This window comes from Mus musculus, chromosome 6 (assembly GCF_000001635.26).
Source record: "Mus musculus strain C57BL/6J chromosome 6, GRCm38.p6 C57BL/6J".
In the NCBI taxonomy this organism is placed as follows: domain Eukaryota; kingdom Metazoa; phylum Chordata; class Mammalia; order Rodentia; family Muridae; genus Mus; species Mus musculus.
This window is the reverse complement of record NC_000072.6, coordinates 46,983,725-47,005,103: the sequence shown is the minus strand read 5'-3', so window position 1 is coordinate 47,005,103 and position 21,379 is coordinate 46,983,725. Positions and strand designations below refer to the sequence as shown.

At 39.1% G+C, this 21,379-nt stretch overlaps 1 protein-coding gene across 1 annotated transcript in view; it reads right to left on the bottom strand.

Moving 5' to 3' along the window:
• The window catches only part of Cntnap2 (contactin associated protein-like 2), a 2,241,333-nt gene that overhangs the window by 296,290 nt on the left and 1,923,664 nt on the right, over positions 1-21,379 (bottom strand). Inside the window, exon 16 of the mRNA NM_001004357.2 lies at positions 16,294-16,464. Within this exon, the coding sequence (NP_001004357.2) occupies positions 16,294-16,464 (171 nt within the window). The remainder of the gene's footprint in view (positions 1-16,293; positions 16,465-21,379) is intronic.

The window sequence follows — 21,379 nt, the reverse complement described above, 5'->3', positions numbered from 1 at the left end:
AATAATTTTCACGTCCCATTGCAAAGATTGGTGGCATTTTAAGCAACTTAATTTTATCATTTTAACAAGCATTTAATCAGGGCAATTAGTTAATCAAAATGCAGAGAACAAGATTTCATTTAAATCTAGACCCTAGGGAAATTTTAAATGAAACCATTTCTCTATACTTCTTTCTAATTTTTAGAAAATTAAAAAAATGGTTAAATTCTACTATGAAATATGTTTGAAAGCAAAAGCGATGTATTTTCTATTAAAATTGGCTAAGAATGTACTCGGAATGTGTTGTAGCTCATTTGGGAGTGTGCTTGTCTGTCAGCCATAAATCCTGGGATCTCAAGTAAACCAGGCCCCATAGCTCAAGCTGTAATCCAACATGTGGGAGGGGGTGCAGAGGAGGAGGCAGAAGATCCCAAGTTTTGGGGCTACATGAAACTCTGCCTCAAATAAAAGAGCTAAAAATAAGGGCATGCTATTTTCAGAGTAAAATCCTCACAGGTCTTTAGCCAGCGTGTTCTAGTGTTAAACTAATGTATACAGGAAGCAGAACGTGGGATGAGCATAATTCACTGTTATAATTACACTCGACAGATATGCACCACTTCTATTATTCATGGGCTCTGGTTGCACTCACCCAGAAAGACTTCATAGAATACTAAATATCCACACTCTTCATGAGAAGTAATTTGGAATTCGCATTAGTTCTCATCAGAGGAATCAAATTCAAAGATGCAGAAAACCAAATTTGATCATCTTGATACTATCCACAAAGACAAGAAAAATGAATAATTTCCTAAGAGGTCCTGGGTCTAGTCAGCTCCCCTTGTGAAACATAACGCAGATGTGTGGAGGGTCATTTTTAAAAAAACAGAAACATATCTCCTAACTGTTCTTAGGGCTTCAGCTCTGTGATTTCTGGTTGCGTATGTGTGTCTTGATAAATCCTCCAGTTTCTCTTTCTTATCCTCTCCTGGAAACTTGCCTGCATTTGTGTTTATATGCCTGCTGTCCTTTAGTGTGAGGCAAAGGCTACATCATCGGGAAGCCTACTTGGATTTCTTCAGGTGAGGTTCAGGCTCACCTTCTGGTTGCCCTAATATCTAAAACTGCTCATTCTTCCTGAATTGTGTATCTCAGTTACCCTGCATAGCTGCTATGTGGGCAGGAGCTGCATCTCAGCACCCAATTATTTAAGTAGAGTCATCTGACAAGTTTCCAGCAATGGACCAAGAGCAAAAGAATGTGTTAAGACAACAGAATGTAAAAACAAACAAATAAACAAACAAAAACCAAAAAAAAACAAAAGAGAATATATCTCATGGACATCTATTTTTGTTTTTGTTTTTAACCTGCCAACTGAATTTGCATGTTTTTAGGCAGGGACACAGTGGGACCACAAAACAGAAGGAAGTTGAGTTTTCTAATCTACCCTGTAGAATCATTTCACAGACCAGTCAGTGGCAGTCAAATAGACTCCTATCAAGCCAATGAAACCTGGGGGTTTGTTACAGCAACTTACCTAGTTCCACAATAAGAATATTTCTTATTTCTAGCTCTTTTATGGCTTTATCAAAAATTTTTCATTTTTAAAGATGATACCACCCTACAATATTATATTATCCTCCTCAAACAATCAGAATTTTGATTGCATGAAATTGATATGATACTTTACTTCCAGTATCAATCTTTGAACAATATTTCTTTAAAAATTGAGGTTGTAATATTATATTTAAATGGATGAGTGAGATTTGTTAGACATCAGAGAACAAAGAGGAGTGACTGGGAGCCAAGTGACAGCCTTTGAGGCAGGGACATGATCCTGAACTCGTCTGAGCATTCCTGGTACTTACAGTGTTCTGAATATCATAAAGGCAAATGAAAATTCCCCACATCGACAAGTGTGTTGGGTACAAGCTTAAGATTCAGAAACACGCAAAGCAATTGGTTTGCTCTTCAGAATTGCCATTCTAGGACTCATGAGCTTCAGACCCTAGGACTTACCTCCATTTGGCCTCTCCAGTTTAGAGGCTGATGTTTTTCCATGATTGATTATGGAATTGAGTGCTGTATACAGTGTTGTGTGTGAAAAAAATAATCCTGTGTTTTGAACACCCAACTTCTAGAATTCATTTTCATAAATTAGAAAGTACCTAGACTAGACAAGATAAAAATGATAAAATGAATATGACTGAGATAGATATGGATATCCTTTTCTTGAAATATTAGGGACATGTTTCAGTCATGACTTTAGTCTAACATGAGACTATGAAGAAAGCTAAAACTAGGAGCATGGTCTTATCTTCCCAGCCACTTTGGTGGCTGAAGCAAAGAGAGTTGGAAGTTCAAGGCCTTCCTAGGTAATTGTGTGAGACTGTGTCCCCCAAAATAGAGAGGGCCTTTATGTAGCTTGATACTTAGTAGCCTGTGAGAGGCCCCTGCTTTCATCTGAGATTCCAGGTAAGACTTTTTTTTTCTTCTCTATCCTCTTGGGACAGTTATTAAAAGCTATCTTTTAATATTAGTAAGTATCTTTAAAAGAGATAAATTCTCCAACTCTGCCATTTGTAATCTTTCTGGTTGACCTCAGTGGGCTAATGTTTCCTTCCATTATTTTAACGACACAATGTATTTCTTATAGCTTGTGAAAAGCTTCACACTGTTGTACTTATCCTTAGATGTCTTTGGCCTTTTGAGATATTTCTTGGTTTCCAGTTGTTTTAAGTAATCTATGCCAGTCACTCACTGTATTTAAATGAAGCTCGGCTCCTGATTTATTGTATCTTCTTCTGTTTTATTTTAAAACCAGCTTTGAATTAATTGGTCCCAAGCGTCATCCTTGGCTGCATCAGCTCCGTGGCATTACTAATATACACTGGCTGACTATAGCACTAACCCGTCTCTTGAAGGTCTTGTTTTTATGAAAATATTGAGCCTGCAGAGACACTATTGACTCTTAGAATGGCAGATGGAAGGTGCCTGACCTGATTACAGTTTAAAATTCACACTACAGTTCCACTTTTCTCACTAATCCACACACTTATCACTGAGCAATAATGACACAATGTTTCAATGTTTTTCCTATCTCTACCTCAGCATGTGGGAATTCATGCTTGGTTTATCCCTTAGTTATCCTATGGTCTTCTAACTGGTCAGTCATAGGCAAGGTGATGCTAGTTATGATTTTGGTGTGTGTGTGTGTGTGTGTGTGTGTGTGTGTGTGTGTGTGTGTATGTGTGTGTGCACTTTAATGTGCCATCTTTTTTCAAAGGGAAAGCTCTTATGAGCTACCACATGTAGTAAATAATGGAGAAAAAATTAAAATCAGAGCCAGTGAGGTAGAAGAAAGCATCTATTTCTCTACAGTAATGATGGACAACTTATACACTATCTAGACAGACACTTTAGGAAGACACTAACAAAGGTGCCTGCTATCTTCCAGACAACGCACCAAAGAGTCTTACAGAATTTTACATTTTTGGAAAATGAAGACTCTCTCTTATTTATGTCTATTTTGTCTTTTAAATAATGATGCAATGAAAATGGAATTTTTTATGTGCTTAGGAATGATTGCCTAGTCAGGGAAGAAGAGAGAATTCTAGAATAGGCAAACCCACAGTAAGTCTCAGAAAGTACCAGGGAATGCCAGTAGTAGAAGGTGGGCAAAATCAGGTGGGTGAAATCATCCAGTGCAGATGGGTAAGGAGCATGTGTGCTGTGCTAAGGTTGAAGTTAAAGCTTCGGTCATCAGGCTTGTTGGTTTGAACCTGATCCCACGAGGCACGAGAAACCATCATGGCTTACAATAACAGGAGTATGATGATCAGATTTGTAGAAACTGAGCTGCGTTGGGAAAGTGGATGTAAAGAGGAAAGTACAAGATGGAAGCAGACACATCATAAGACATCTTGAGTCATGAGTCCAGGTATGTCAAGGGACAAAGCCATCATGGGAGACAGAAAAAGGAGTGTCAAGTTTGAGGAGGTTAGTAGAACATAATGATGACTTTGCTTTTCAAATCCGAGTAATTGAGAAAACACGGATGCATCCATTTGCTTAGGAATTTCATAAATTCATTTTTTTTAAAATAGCTGAGTAGTACTCCATTGTGTAAATGTACCACACTTTCTGTATCCATTCCTCTGTTGAGAGACATCTGGGTTCTTTCCAGCATCTGGCTATTATAAATAAGGCTGCTATGAACATAGTGGAGCATGGGTATGGGGGACTTTTGGGATAGCATTTGAAATGTAAATGAAGAAAATATCTAATTAAAAAATACTTTAAAAAAAAGGAAAACACAGATGGTATTAATGAGTGATGTGCACAGGAGAAGGCTTTAAGCAAAGACTATGGACTTTTGCTTTTCATATCTAGGGGACAATTTCTTTTGAAATTTATCTTTGTCATCTCAGCATGTCTATAACACACATGAAAAGAGCTTCCTTATCAGCTAATAATAGTGAAGTCTAGAAAAATACAATCTATCTACATCTACTGATTATTTGTATATACATCTCCCAATATTGATGTGCAAGTAGCTTTAATAAAGCATATATACCATCTTTAATTTAGGCTAAGAATTAGAGAATTTTAAAACATCTTTAAATGTTGTAAGTAAATATTTAATTCTTTGAATGGGTAATCTTTTTTTATACATAATAATGACCAGTGCAGAGTTCTTTAGATTTTGAATCTTGAATACAAACAGAAGCTACAGCTAGACTTGTAAAGGAATAGAAATGTTCACGTTCATCCTAAATTCATGCCCATAGCCTGGGTTGGCTCCAATAGTTAAAAGTAGGAATCCAGGTACAAAGACCTGGCTTTTATTAAACAATAAAACAAAACAAAAACCTCATAGTATTTTAAGAAGCATACCAAATAATTCCTATCACCTACAGCCTGCCCGGATAAGTGGAATTCCACATTCCTCCCTTCTGCATGCATGAAACTCTTTTTAACATCAAAAATTGCTCCAATTCTGAAGTAGTGGTAGATAAATTGCCATTAATTTACTGCTTCCGATTCATCACATTCTACATATTGCAGAGTAATTTCTTCTGTGACTTCCTAGAGCATGTGTGCGGCAGAAGGCAACATGCTGGAAATGAGCAGTTTTCTTTAATACCCCTTCCTGAGATTAGGAGGCCATTAGACTGCTGCCTCCACACTTTTTTTGAGTAAATCTGTCAGTTAAGAAAATACAATTTCCTAAACACATGAAACTCAAGAAAAATGAAGACTGAAGTGTGGACACTATGCCCCTCCTTAGAAGTGGGAACAAAACACCCTTGGAAGGAGTTACAGAGACAAAGTTTGGAGCTGAGATGAAAGGATGGACCATGTAGAGACTGCCTTATCCAGGGATCCACCCCATAATCAGCATCCAAACGCTGACACCATTGCATACACTAGCAAGATTTTATCGAAAGGACCCAGATGTAGCTGTCTCTTGTGAGACTATGCCGGGGCCTAGCAAACACAGAAGTGGATGCCCACAGTCAGCTAATGGATGGATTACAGGGCTCCCAATGGAGGAGCTAGAGAAAGTACCCAAGGAGCTAAAGGGATCTGCAACCCTATAGGTGGATCAACATTATGAACTAACCAGTACCCCGGAGCTCTTGACTCTAGCTGCATATGTATCAAAAGATGGCCTAGTCGGCCATCACTGCAAAGAGAGGCCCATTGGACACACAAACTTTATATGCCCCAGAACAGGGGAACGCCAGGGCCAAAAAGGGGGAGTGGGCGGGTAGGGGAGTGGGGGTGGGTGGGTATGGGGGACTTTTGGTATAGCATTGGAAATGTAAATGAGCTAAATACCTAATAAAAAATGGAAAGAAAAAAAAAAAAAAGAAAACACGGATGCATCCTTTTGCTTAGGAATTTCTGACTCTGACTCATCCTGGTATCTTAAAAAGCTCAAACTTGTCCAACATGGAAGCTTAGTTTTACCATAGCTTCTGATTGCTGCTTGTATGATGTTTCCTGTTCAATAATCATTCCCTTCAAAAATCTCGTCTTTTTCATAAATTTCCCCTGAAATTTTAAAAAATATCTTCTTTTGCCTTAAAAAACCCCTTTGTTTTTAACTAACACTTCCCTCTGCTCACTGTAGTTAGTTCACCTTAACAGGATCCTAATCACAGTGTTTAGCATTGCCTGGCTAGCCCCAAGGTCCCTATCTTGGGCCAGGAAGTGGTGGAACTACTCTTTCTTTCCATGTGCCCTTTCTATGGCCCCAGTCTTCATTCAGTGTCGCAATATCCTTTTGTTTAGAATGCTTCAATAACTCATGCCCATTGTTATCATTAACTTATTTTATTTAAGTAATCCAAGTTATATCTGAAATCATTCGACTAAACTGTGTGCTTCTCTTTCCTTATCTGTAGATTAGGAATAATTTTTAAAATGAAATCTCAAAGAACTGTATCATAAAACTTTAGAACAGTCCCATTACTTAGAAAGCTTCCAACAAATTTAGTATCCATGTTGTCATGAGTAAGTTTGTCTCCTTCACTAGAGAAGATATCTGGTCCTTTTTCATCACCCTGGGGTCTTTGTATCTTCTCCAGCACCAGCATGCAACAGGTGCTGAATTAAGTGATGATGTGATACTGGGAACATAGTTATGATTATTGCCATGGTCAGAAGAGGGGAAAAGCAGCTTAGAGGAGTCAGGGCATTTCCTTAAGGAAAATGCTATAAAGTTAATGCATGTCTGTGGTTGATAGTGATGGACAAGGTTCTACAATCTGGGGTTTCTAGAATATGCTTTAGTAATCTTTTCTTAAAGTATCATCTTCTGGCTATTTAAAAAATACCAACAAGAGCAACAACAACGGAAGTTCTGGTTTGCATGGACAATGTCTGGTTGGTGGCTTATGTGCTTTCCCTTCATTTGACCATTTTCCCCACTGCTTTCTGGTACCAGAATGCTCATAGTTGTCAGCCACGCGGATCTCCTCAAAGGACCTCATTCCTGCTGGCTTTCCCCTTGGGCCTCTGATCTCTCCTTTGTGGCAAGATTTTCCCTGCAGTTTATACATGTACTCATGTCTCTTCCATCTTCAAACAAAAGGATAATAAATAAAATAATTTTCCTTTGAGCTCCAAGACTATTTCCACTCACTTCATTGATGGCTTAGCAAATTTGGGTTTTGCAATCCTGGGGATCTAACCTATGTATGGTCTTGTACATGTTAGGCAAGTGATCCCCTGCATTTCGTTACTTGTTGATACTGATATGTCCAAGTTAAGCCTAACAGTCACTTCCTGTTATTGGCATAGGGGCTTCCCAGCAGTAATGTAATCTATAACATTTTTATTCATCTCAAAACTGGAACATGGTTGTCTTTGTATGTGTCTTATGCCAGCTATTTTCCATCCCTGAACTTGGATGGCTTTTCATTCTTGTACATCTTGCCTCCTTTTTTTATATCTTTGTTTTTAGGTATGCTCATCTATACCAAGTAAGTAAAATTCTCTTTTCTCTACATCATGCTCCATCATTCTTCTGTGATATTAATACAGGCCATCACTCCTTGTCTAATGCTATAGTGTGGTTTTACCCTCTGAAAGCCTATACTAGAGGCTTAGTTCCCAGTTGTTGTGGGAGATGGAATGAGACCTTAAAGAGTAGGGCCTGATGGGTGGTCCTTAGGTCACTGAGAGCATGCCAGTAGAAGGGAATGCTGGGCCTCTGGAATGAGTTTTCAAAGATGAAATAGGAGGCTGAGCTGACCCTGAGCCTCTCTCTGACTTACTGTTGGGATAGATCACATTTGCTCTCTCAAGGGTAGCCTCCAATGTATCTAGCATAAGCTACCAGCCTAAAGGGGCTCTTGCAAGAACCTGAACCACATCAATTGGACTTTCTCCATCAAAACATGAGCTAGCAATGTACTCAAAAGCTCAGGGTTCCTCAGGCATTTCATTATAAAACACAGACCAATATGTCTCATTTTTACTAATTGTTCTGATGAATACCAGTCTGCTCATGATACAGCCCCACTTAGTGTAACTTTTATTTTCAAGTCAAGCCAAATTGTGGCCCAGAAAAGAGAGCACTGGGCACTAAACTTGCCTAGTTTCTAGCTCTTATGCTCCCACTCCCTAATACCTACCCTGCCCTTGTTCCAGTCCCACCCCTTTCTGAGTCTCATGGCTCAGTATTCAATATTTTCTTTCCTTTGGTGTTATCCTGAACCGCCCTTCCTTTCCAGATTCCTGCTTTCCCCTCATCTTTACCTATCGACTCCTGCTCATCCATCAAAATTTAATTAAAGCATTACATTCCCTAGGAAGAACCTGTCACTCCACTCGGCTTTAATATTCTCCGTGAGCACTCGCAGGCAGTCGCTGTCTGTTAAGAGAGGTGAAGTACTGCCATGGCCACAGGAATAGCTCTGGGGCAAAAAGTTGAGGCCATTCCCTAGATTTGTACTTCCTAGCTGTGTGGCCATCCTTGCCTCCTGCCTCAGTTTCATCTTTTGTAAAGTGCATGTGTGGATGGTATGTCCACTTCAGAGGGTTGCTAGGACAGGGGCGTGATTTGTATAAAGAATGTGGCACAAGGACTCAGACAAAATGAGCTAAGAAGACTGAGTTGGCCTGTTCATATACAGCCACCCATTTTCTTGCCTGCTTTCCAAATGGCCATATCTGTTAAAAGAAGAAAGTGTATTTTGAGCATGTTCCCTCAGCTCTGATCACAGTACCAGAAGCCTAGTAAACATCTAGGAAAAACTCACTGAATGAATGAATAAACATGAAATAGTAAGTGAGAAGAAGAGCTAAATTTTTACCTTAACGTATGCTAATGAGTAAGATCGCTCTGATTTTATCTTGTGTTTTTCTACTTGTGCAAAGGATGCTGAGGACATCTCATTAACTTGTGGTACACAAGCTCACTGTTCTCTGAGTCAAGAATCCTCCACTCTTGACAGAAGGGCACAATGTAGTTAATTAACGGGACTGCTATTCTGGAAAGCAACATGTAGGCATACACTGTGACGGAATCCCTCTGAGACACACGAAGAGAAACAACATTTAAATTCCCATCAGAAAGCCTAACAAATGAAATGGGGAAGAGGAGATGGAGTGTAAGCAAAGTTTGCCTGCAGAAAAACACCGTTTCTGAGCCTCCTGATATTCAGCTAAAAGAAGGCTCTTCTGAAGAATTCTTCACCTACTGACCAGAAATCCTATAGAGAAAAGTTGAAGTGAAAAATTGTGATCATCGAGTTTCTAGCAAGTGTCAACCATGCCAGTTTTCCCCTCCATGTTTTAAGTAAGATTGGATGAAAAAACCAGATGGAAGCACATTGTAAAATATTAGGCTAAGAGAATGACAGACAGCTTCAGTCACGTCTACTGCAGTGATCTTTTAATCCTATCTAGATGCACACCCCTTTCCTAGCACATACTCAAACTCTATTAAGCCCAAAGTCATTCCATCTTATTGCTTATCTGCTGTAGGCTATTGTTTTCCTGCAGCTAGTCACCAGAATTGTCAACCTTGTAACTGCCCCCTCCAAGAAAATTTAAATATATTGTTTAAAATATTCAATTCTTTCCTTGGGAGATGTCTTTCTACCTTGTCAGTTTTAATTCATATTCTTGACAAACAACTGATATGATACCATTTGGTGGTTAATCTTCATTATTAGCTTGACTGGATTAAGTGGGGTGCACCTGGTGTTTGCCTGTTATGGTTTCAAAAACAATTAGTTTTCTGGTTATTGCTCTTATTATGTTTAGATATGAGCCTTGAATTCCTGACATTTCCAAGACTTAACATAAAGGGGTATTGTATTTTGTCGAAGGCTTTTTCAGCATCTAATGATATGATCACATGATTTTTCCTTTGAGTTTGTCTATATAGTAGATTACACTGGTGGATTTCCCTATATTGAACCATCCCTGCATCCCCGGGATTAAGCCTACTTGATCGTGTTAAATGATCATTTGGATATGTTCTTGGATTTAGTTTGTGAGAATTTTATTGAGTATTTTTGCATAGATATGCATAAGTAAGATTGGTCTGAAGTTCTCTTTCTTTGATGATTCTTTGTGTAGCTTAGGTATCAGCATCACTGTGGCATCAAAGAATGAATTATGTAGTATCTTTTCTGTTTCTATTTTGTGGAATAGTTTGAGAAGTATTGGTATTAGGTCTTTGATGGTCTGATAGAATTCTGCACTAAAACCAATGTGGCCCTGGGCCTTTTTTGGTTGGGAGACTTTTAATGACTGCATCTATTTCCTTAGGAATTATGGGACAGTTTAGATAGTTTATCTGGTCCTGATTTAACTTTGGTACTGAGTATCTGTCTAGAAAATTATCCATTTCATCTAGATTTTCCAGTTTTGTTGAGTATAGGCTTTTGTAGTAGGATCTGATGATGTTTTGAATTTCCTTAGTTGTTGTTATATCACCCTTTCATTTCTGACTTTGTTAATTTGGATACTGTCTCTGTGCCCTTTAGTTAGTTTGGCTAAGGGTTTAATCTATTTTTTTATTTTTCTCAAAGAACTAGCTCATAGTTTTGTTGATTCTTTGTTTAGTTCTTTTTGTTTATAATTGGTTGCTTTTGGCTCTGAGTTTGATTATTTTCTGCCATCTGCACCTCTTGAGTACATTTGCTTCTTTTTGTTCTAGTGCTTTCAGATGTGCTGTTAAGTTGATAATGTAGGATCTGTCCAATTTCTTTGTGAAGACACTCAGTGCCATGAATTTTCCTCTTAGAACTGCTTTCGTTGTGTCCCATAAGATTGAGTATTCTGTGCCTTCATTTTTGTTAAATTCTAGAAAGTCTTTAATTTTTCTCTTTATTTCTTCCCTGACCAAGGTATTGAGTAGAGGGTTATCCATTTTCTATGAGTATGTAGGCTTTCTGTTGTTTTTGTTGTTATTGAAGACCAGTATTAGTTTGTGGTGATCTGATAGAATGTATGGGATTATTTCAATCCTTTTGTATCTGTTGAGGTTTGTTTTTCTGTCTGACTGTATGGTTAGTTTTGGAGACTGTACCATGAGGTTCAGAGAAGGTATATTCTTTTGTTTTAGGGTGAAATGTTTTATAGATATTTGTTAAATCCATTTGATTTATAACTTCTATTAGTTTCACTGTGTCTCTTTTAGTTTCTGTTTCCATGATCTATCCATTGCTGTGAGTGGGGTGTTAAAGTTTCCCACTATTATTGTGTGAGGATCAATATGTGTTTTGAGCTTTAATAAAGTTTATTTTACAAATGTGGATACCCTTGCATTTGGAGCATAGATGTTCAGAATTGAGAGTTTGACTTCATGTAGTTTTCCTTTGATGCATATGAAGTATCTGTCCCCATTTTTTTGGATAACTTATGGTTGAAAATCTATTTTATTGGATATTAGAATGGTAAGCCCAGATTGTTTCTTGAGATAATTTGCTTGGAAAAAATTTTCCAGCTTTTTAGTCTGAGGTAGTATCTGTTTCTGTCACTGATGTGTGTTTTCTATTTGCAACAAAATGCTGCCAAAATCTGGACACAACCCAGATATCCCTCAACAGAAGAATGGATACAGAAAACTTGGTACATTTACACACTGGAATACTATTCTACTATTTAAAATGATGACTTCATGAACTTTTTAGGCAAATGTATGGAACTAGAAAGTATCATCTTGAGTATGGTAACCCACCCAAAAGAACATACATGCTATGTACTCAGTGATAAGTGACTATTAGCCAAAAAGCTCAGGATACCCATGATACAACTCACATACAATATGAAGCCTAACAAGAAGGAAAGCCAAAGTGTGGATGCTTCAAACCCACTTAGAAGAGAGAACAAAATAATCACAGGAGGCAAAGGGAGGAAGGGACCTGAGTTAGAGAAGGGAGGGAGAAGAAAAAGGGAGGTTACAGAACCAGGTATGGGAAGAGACTGGAGAGAAGTCTAGAGGGCCAGGAGAATGAATAGAAGAAATAAGTAGCAGTGCAGGGTGGAAAACTTGGGAAACCACTAGTAAGTCCTAAATACCAGGGATTTGAGATGCTCCCAGGACTCAATGTGATGACATTAGCCAAAATATCCAATAGCAGGGAGGTAGAACCTGAAGAGACCACCTCTAGTAGATAGACATGTCCCCATGTGGAGGGCTGGGGCCAACCACTCTTCTAAAAAATTTTAACACAGAATTGTCCCTGTCTAAAGGAAATTCAGGGACAAAAAATGGAGCAGAGGCTGAAGGAAAGGTCATCCAGAGACTGTACCAATATGTGATCCATTCCATCCACAGACACCAAACCCCAACACTATTGCTGATGCAAAGATGTACTTGAAGACAGGAGCCTGGTATGGCTGTCCTCTGAAAGGCTCTGCCAGCACCTGACTAAGACAGATGCAGATACTCACAGTCAATTAGTGGACAGAGCCTGGAGATCCCAATGGAAGAGTTGGTGGAAGAGCTGAAGGAGCTGAAGGGGATTGCAACCCCATAGGAAGAACAACAGACGGGGTACCTCAGAGCTCCCAGAGGGTAAACCTCCAACCAAAGAGTACACATGGACCAGTCCATAGCTCCTGCTACAAATGTAGCAGATGACTGCCTTATCTGGCATCAGTGGGAGGAGAGGCCCTTGGTTCTGTGGAGGCTTGATACTCCATGGAAAGGGGATGGTAGAGGAGTGTGGCAGGAGTAGGTAGGATAGTGGGGAAGCACCCTGTTAGAGGTAAAGGGGAGGGGAATGGAATGGGGGTTCATGGAAGAGAGACCTGGAAAGAGGATACCATTTGAAATATAAACAAATAAAATGATTAACAACAACAACAACAATTAGATCCTGGGAGCTCAAAACTAACGAATGTATTAATCTCTTGATGGATCATAATTTGATGGCACTGTTGGGAGTTGGGAAAAATATATAGGAGATTATACTTATGGAAGGAACTAGGCCACTAGGGCTGCCCTTGGGGCTCTATCTTGCCCTGATCCTTTTCTGCATGCCTCTTCTCTTCTTTCAGGTCAGTTCAAGTCAGCAGCTTCCAAGTGACACAGATTCTTTCTGCTGTGATGTTCTGCCCAAGTGGGGTCACCTGGCCATACATCCAACTCTATGGAGTCTTGAGCTGAGATAAGTAATTTCCCTTTTAAGATGTCTTTGGGCATTTTGGTCACAGATAACACAAAAATAACCATACCTTTCCTTGTGCTTTTACTCTTTGCCTTAACAGTTATATGAAATTGTGAGAACTTGTGTTATATACTCAAGACAGCTTAGTTCAGCCTTTTTCCCAAGCTGCAACACAATCATTCCAAATGAACACGAAGAACTAACTTGTGCCTCCATTTCTTTTAAGGGTTGACAGCTTCACAGGAGCACCACATCTTACTTTCTTTGAGAATGTTTGTCTCACCTACACACATCTGTCATCACCTACTACACACGACACACTAAGGCACCTTTGAACTCTGGTGGAGATGCTCAAAGAGATGCTTTCTACTGTCTGCTGGTTAAGGGTCTTTAAAAGAAATATTTTCACTTTTAGTGGCTTTTAGAGGAAGATACTGGAGGCTCTAGAAGACACTGTTTCAAGCCTGCATCTTGAAGCTTCTGCACATTTCACCCCATACAAACAATATGACAGAAAGGTCAGGTATATGACAAGTTGGAGGCTGTAATTCACCTTCTGCCACACTTTTGTTATTGCAGAAAGACCTTCTAGGAAACAGCCTTAGAGCAGTAGGTGAAGAACTAGGCTTACAATCCAAAGATCTGTAGGCTTTGAAAGTATCTCTGAAGATTTTCCTCAATAAGAAATAAATGAAATCCTTTGATGATTGAGGAGAGCCAATGCAATCTCTGAACTAGGATTATCCCCTGCTCCAAGACATGACTGTACAAAACGCAAGCAGGTTAAATAGTTAGAGAACCCAAGGAACATTATAGAAACATACAGAACTTTTCAAATATAGAGCTGCTTATTTGCAGGCCATGGGATATTTCTAATATGCCCTCTAACTAATATCGAAGTAAGAACATGGTTGGTTAAATTAATTTTAATTGAAGGAAATGAAAAATCTCATTTTAATAATTATGAACCCTAATTCAGTGGAGAGGGCATTTTAATCAATAAATTAATTACTTTTAATTCTAAGGCCAGACTACTTTCAGTCTTCTTTTTAATCAGATCTTGTCTATAGTGAAAACTGTAAGTTGCCCATGTCTGTTTCAGTAAGAACAGAGGTTGGGGTTAAAGAAAAGGGAAGGGTTTGCATAGGAAGGTCTGGACAGTGAAGGAGATGAAAAGGTGGCCTGCAGTTGAGTTTGAGATATCTAAACTAGATAGAAAAAGGGAAGAAGAGGGCTAGTGATGACAGATAAGTTGTTTCCATGCCCAAAGCTCTGGAAGGATATATTTATCATCCTTTCCTAGAGTCTTGCTTCTAATAAAGCTGATTGTAACAGACTCAACAATAAGTAAGGATGGCTTCTAACAATAAGCTTCTGCTTAGGAGACTATCTCAGACTACCAGCTTGACATGAGGCAATCAAGAAAGACTGTGGCTGGGATAGAGTTCACTCTCTGTCATGGTAAAGCTACAGCTGATTATGTAAATATGAGGTTAAAGAGAGCATAGTATAATTAGTGACACCTGAGGTACTTGCAGAGCCCAAGTGTAGTAATGCTGGCCAAATGACTAACAGACAGCTATTGACAGTCAAACTGAAAATTTGACTAACAAGTTTGGAGTCAAAGATGAACAGTACGTGAACAACATATGATCATTGCCATGGCTGGTCCATGGGGACAGGAATAGAGCATGTGGGGATTCAATGACTGACTCAGTCACAATAGCTCAGAAAATTAAACAACACCAATGGGCATTATTTCAGCCCTTGTCTAGCATCTGTCATGCCCCTGTTAAGTCTCCTGCCAAGGAGTTCAATAGTCTTTCTCTCTCCTGGAAGTCTCTTCTATTCTTGGGAGTTTCTGTCATGTTCCCCCAGTTTCTTGCTATTCCATTATTCTTAGTAAAATTTGCTTCTGTTGTATATAATCCCATGAAAGCCTACATCTTTAACCATTTTTGTATGAGACAATGGATTTAGAATCACTGTCTCAGGTTGACTTTTATGACATCTAAGTGCCTAGTATCTCAAGACCCTGGTTCTAGCACTACTAGGCTGAGAAAGATTCTATATTATAATGGGAAACCTTGCAAAGATAATTCTAGTACTTACTTTACTTCAATACTGAAGCAAATTCTCCACGAATGTCTGTATTCCATTTTCAGAAGTCTCCCAAAATTGACATCATAATTTTATATAATTAAAAAATTGGGATTCAACACGATTAAGTAATTCAATCCTAAATTTGGATTTGAATCTAAGACTCTTTCTCAAACACTTTCACCTATTTCTCTATGTTACAACCTACCATTTAAAGTGAGAACTCAGTGGGATTTCAACATAAAAAATGTTTATCTGAGATTATCTTTTTTAAATGGTGCATTGCATATTTATAAGTACAAAAAGAGAGGAACCTTAGATATACTGGGAAATAGCTTTGGGATTATTCTTGGAACAGAAGCATAAGCTAACAGTAGTGTGGAGAACCTAAAGGGCACAGATGCAGGGATAAAGCTAGGCTGACATACTCAGCAGGGGGCTGAGAGCTTGCAGAAGACTAGGTTTAGAGTCTTGTGCAAGCTTTTCACTTAACAGACAGAAGAGTCTGACAGGTAATCATTTAACCTGGAGTTCTTCATATTATTAATGCATCCTAATCTGAGGATACATGGTCCTTGGTAAAGCAATACTTGCCTGTGAATCTGCCTGGCCTCTCTTCCCACAGAGGCAATCCTGAAAATGGAACTCCACATGGTTGGTGGGTCCAAGGCCAACTGGGCCTGACTCTTCATTTCTGTATCCTTGCCTAACCAAATTATAACCCTACACTTTTTGGAATGTGTGAATGCAGAACTTCATTGAGAGAACTGCACTGAAGTGTTTTGTTTCATCATATGGCTGGCCTGTGGCTGCCTCGGTCACGTTGATATCTTTATTTGCTCCCTCCGTCTTTCTTCATGTTGATCCCCTTCTGTCTTTCAGGCTGGTTTACACACCTCTGACTACTCTTGACCAACTTTCTTGGAAAACAAGCACACTAAGCAAGGAGCTTTATTGCATGCTCTCCCACCACTAGCAAAGCAGCGCTGTCTCATCTTCCCTGCCGACTATCTTGAGGCCTCTCTGTGACCACATCTCTGCTCTAACATGTTGACAGGAAATGAATACTCACACTTGAGCTCCAGCTTGATGAAGTCTGTGTTCCCCAGATTTTCCAAAAATACTCCCCTGGGGATTAATGTCTTGAAGTAGAAAGAAATGTCAGCACTTGTTTCCCCTTGGAAGGTAGAGAAGTGCAGGTAGGATGATGGGTTTGGGAAGGAGGCAGCATTCCAATAATTTCCTGTGGGATAAAGAGAGAAGACGAGTTATTGTGTACCTTCATTAGGACAATTATATATGTATATCTACATAACCTATATTGCGCACGCACACACACACACACACACACACACACATTTCTTGAGTATAATAAACCCTCATGGGCAGTAGCCATGCATCCCTAAACAATTGCTGAGAGAGCAGAGACTCTTCAGGGGAGCTGTCTTCAAACTGTGCCTGGAATTATAGATGTGGCAGAGGCGTGGGGTCAGAAACATCCAGATTTACATGTGAAAGATGCCAGTTTGTAGAGCAAGACTGGAAGCCTTTCTTTCCTTGAGCTTCATCTAAAGAACTGAGCATGCATGAGGTGTGAGAGAAAGTCTGTAAAATACAAATGGGAGGGGGCTATAAATGTCCTATAAAGGCCATACAACACACACTATTTCCTCAGCTCACTAGCCTAATGTCATTCATGGGGCACCTATCCTTTTCTTTATAAATGGTCTCAACTTCACTCTTTTTTTTTTATTTGACTTTTTTTTTCCAACTTTCTTTTTTTTTAAAAAATTAGGTATTTTCCTCGTTTACATTTTCAATGCTATCCCAAAGGTCCCCCATACCCACCCCCCCAATCCCCTACCCACCCACTCCCCCTTTTTGGCCCTGGCGTTCCCCTGTACTGGGGCATATAAATTTTGCAAGTCCAATGGGCCTCTCTTTGCAGTGATGGCCGACTAGGCCATCTTTTGATACATATGCAGCTAGAGACAAGAGTCCCTGGTGTATTTTTTGTTCTGGGAATCAGATGCCCTCTGATCTCACCCAGGTGCTGTTAGTACCATGAAACTCCTGGGAAGGCATAATCCATTCTTCCCAACCATTGCCTGGCTGAGTGGCCAGCGTCTCAGGAAGAAGAACAATTTATAGGGCTTAATAAAACTCCAAACCAGCTAACTCAGATTCCATCAGGACTAATGGATCAAAAAGTTAATATGGGACAATGACCTGACATGCAACTTGATCTTCTGTGGAGACTCCTTTTTAATGTGCACATTTGACCAATCAAGTTAAGCCCAGATTAAGATAAAAATTCGTAGAGGCATTTTAAAGTAGTTTCTAAAGCCTTGAGCTTTAACATTAATTCTACAATCTGTCTTAATGATGTGTATCTGTCTTTTAAAGAGCATAATAGGTGAGCTGATCTTACTTCATTAGTTTATACTCATCTACAAACTTCACTTTCTTTTCTCTAATAAAAACTGTGTATATATGTGACATTAAATCCAATTACTATTCTTTAATGAAGGTAACTTCATGTTGGCACTGCTATACTTAAGCTATAATTTTAAATTAAACATGTAGTATTGTTCCACTCAGATATTAAATTACCTTCCTACCTCCCTAAAGCTATTTGTTTTTGTAGGCATGTAGGATATAGTGACATCCAGATAAGTGCATGGAATATTTAAAGTTAAATGCATTATAGATATACACATTAAAATTTTAACGAGTTTATGTGAGCCACCTCAATGATTTCTCAATAAAGCAACACCAGACTGTAAGAGGCTTAGTGCCGCTAGTTGGGGAGGGCATGAAAAGAAACTTAAGTGTTTGTGTTCCTGGAAACAAAACAAAGATAACATATTCCTTGATTGGTTTCAGTATGTTGGTGAATATCAAAATCTGAGGATGGAAGTCCTTTAAATAAAGTGCTGAAATAGTTGCATATAATTTATGCACATCCTTCTGTATGCATTAAATCATCTACAGATTACTGGTGATACCTAATACAATGGGAATATTCGGAGATAGCTGTCAGTTGTCATGCTCGATTGTTTAGAGACTAACAGTAGGGACGGGTTTGCATATGTTTACACATGGAGTCAACTCTTTCCTCCTACTTTTAGGTGGGTTATGAAGGCTACAAGACTGATTAAAGTTGCCAGCTTGTATGGCACTTGCTGAGTCACCTTGCTGGTGGCCCTGCCTTTTTAATAGTGGTCTCACTGTGCTGAAAAACAATGAGTAATCTATGCTGACCAGCCAGTGAGCCTAAGGGATCCACTTGTCCAGGTATCCCCAGCACTGGGGGAATCTAACTCAGGTCCTCATGCTTGGACAGAAAGCTTTTTACAAAAGAGCCCTATCCACAGCTTCTAAAAATTATTTTTCAAATGTAGTTCAGTTGCTATATCCATAGATACAGCCAAAGGTCAACTGGTAGTTTCTGATTAGTTAAGCATAAGTTTTGTCAAACTTTGTGGTTTGTTAAGAAGACACTTTGGATAAGTGCCGAATGGATGGCATAAAATACTTCCTAATGTTTCCTATTCTCTGGAGTTCTCCCAGAATAATGGTCTTTCTCTTAACTACCTTTGTAGATAATATATATATGAGAAGGCAGGGAAAATATGTCTGTAGGTGTCTTAAGTGGGGTAAAAAGATTTGTAGAGGGTTGAGGGTCAAAGAAGTTATTCAGTCATTAGAGTGCCGGTCTAACATGATTTTGATCCTTAGCGCTGCAGAGCCAGCAGTAGTGGTGGTATGTGCTTGTAACTCAGTAAGTAGAGGCAGGAGAATCAGAAGTTTAAGGTCATTCTTGGCTATTTGGAGAAGAGCATAGCCTTGACTCTAACTCAAAACAAAACAAAACAAAACAAAACAAAACAAAACAAAACAAAACAAAACAAAAGATGGGGTAGGAACTGATTGTTCTTAAGGTGTCTTAAATTCTTAGGGTAGTTTTAAGTTGTGTTTTAACTATCCATAGCTTTCAGCAGGAGAATATGGTCTCTGTTCTTTCTAGGAAAAAAAGAGTATGATGCTGGATAGGATAATATTGGAAAAAGAAGGGATTATTACTGTCTCTGACATTGAGGCTGTCACCTGAGGGTTGAGTCTTTTCCTTAGGTCCACATCTACTGTTCCCTGTGGGGAGAGAGGGGTACTGTCCCTACCACCAGGAAACCTGGTACTTCTTTGAGAAAACCTAAATCAAATGAGCAGTTGTCACATCCATTAGGGACCTCCAAGTTGGAGTGGATGAAGATGCAATAGCCCCAGGCCAGGAGGATTCTGCTGGTCCTAAGTAGGGAAGAGTCTGTTCATATCCTAAGAGCCTGCCAGGATCCAAGTCCCTGTGCTCCTCCAGCCTTATGCAGAGCAATTTTGTCTCTTTAGGTTGAATCCCCAAGACAGGAATGTAATTAATGTTTTCAAGTTTCAATCCAATCAACTACATTCTTATTATCTGAGGTGGCGATGCATTAAAAGAAGGGCAGTTGTCTGAAGTGATTCTAGGAAAAAGAAAGCTAAAAGGCAAACATGTCAGTATTTATTTGAGGTCCTGGTCTAGTTATTCCGATAGGAATATACCCAGAGACGAGAAGGCAGTTCAATCAGTTCTTCTCATTTGATGAAACATCTCTACAGACAGCAATTCCATTTGTTCTAATTCTGTGCTCACTAAGCAACTTCAATCTAATTCGGTCTCTTGAATGGGTTTATTCATGGGGAAACCATGTCTTGTACTAGTGGTGGATCTTGGAAATGTCTGGATTGTTGCAAGCTACCTTTGTTTCTTGTGAGTGTTCAAAAATCTTTGGATGAATTTGTGAAATCCAGACCCTATCAGCAGCAGGAAGGCCTCTGATTTGGCCTGGTAAGATTACAATTGTGTCTACTCTGGAGTTGCAAGTTGGTAGGTGGGGAGTGACACTTGGGGATCAACTGGGAAACAGGCAGAGGATATTTTGATATTTATTTATCTTGAAAGCTCCTTCCCTTCATTGCTTACTTTTAAAAATATTTTATTTATTGTTAGTGTGTGTATGTGTAGTAGTATGCATTCATGCCTGTGAGTGTGTAAAAGTATGTGAGTGTGTGTTTATGAGTGTGTGTATGTGTGTATATGAGTGTGTGCATATGTGTGTGTGTATTTGTATGCATGTAAGTGTGCTATGTGTGTATGAGTGAGTCTGTATGTGTGTGTATGCATGTATGTGTGTATGTATGTGTTTGTACAGGTGCACACATGCTATGGCATGGCTGTAGAGATGAGAAGATGACTTTTGGGAGCTTTTTTTTTTCCATTATGAGATTTGGGGGTTGAACCCAGCTCATGAAGCTTATGCAGTACTTTATCCACTGAGTAACCCATCATGCTGGTTTAATGTTCATCCTTTGAAATGTCTGATTTAGTTATGATATATCACACACTCCTTATATGAATAAAGTGTCAAAAGGGATGTGAGCTTACTGTCTTTTCTTAAACAAAAAAGATATTATTATTTGTATTTTATGTATATGGGTATTTTGCTTGCATGTAGATTTGTGCACCACATGCTTGCCTGCTAAAGCAGAAGAGGGCGTCAGATTTCTTGGAACTTGAGTTAAAGACAGTTGTTAACTGCCATGTGGGTGCTCGGAATCAAACCCAGGCCCTCTGGAAGAGCAGCCAGTGCTGCCCTTGACTGCAGAACCACCACTGTAGCCCGCGATCTTCCTTTCAATGAGTATAAAGGAAATGAGTATAAAGGAAATGAGTATAAAGGAAAAGGCTTGAATGCTGATGCTCCAGACCCCTGTGACCTTTCCTGAACCTTGTCTGGAAAGTCTGTTGCTCAGACTTGGGAACCCTGAGCTATAACAAATAATGCAAGAGCTTTTCTCAATGTGCGTTGCATCCCACCATGCAGGAAGCTGATAGCATTCTTACTGTTTGTTTGTATTGCTTCTAGTTGACCATAAGCTTATGAAAGCTGAGATAAAACTATTTCATCTCCACAACCTTTGGCCTCAGCATATAGTCAGTGCTCTATAAATAATTGTTAAAGAAATGAGTAAGTGGTTGGTTACTCCTCATTTATATCTAGTTTTAATTTCCTATGCAAACACTTCATGGCTCAAATGTGGTTTATATATACCCCGAGTAT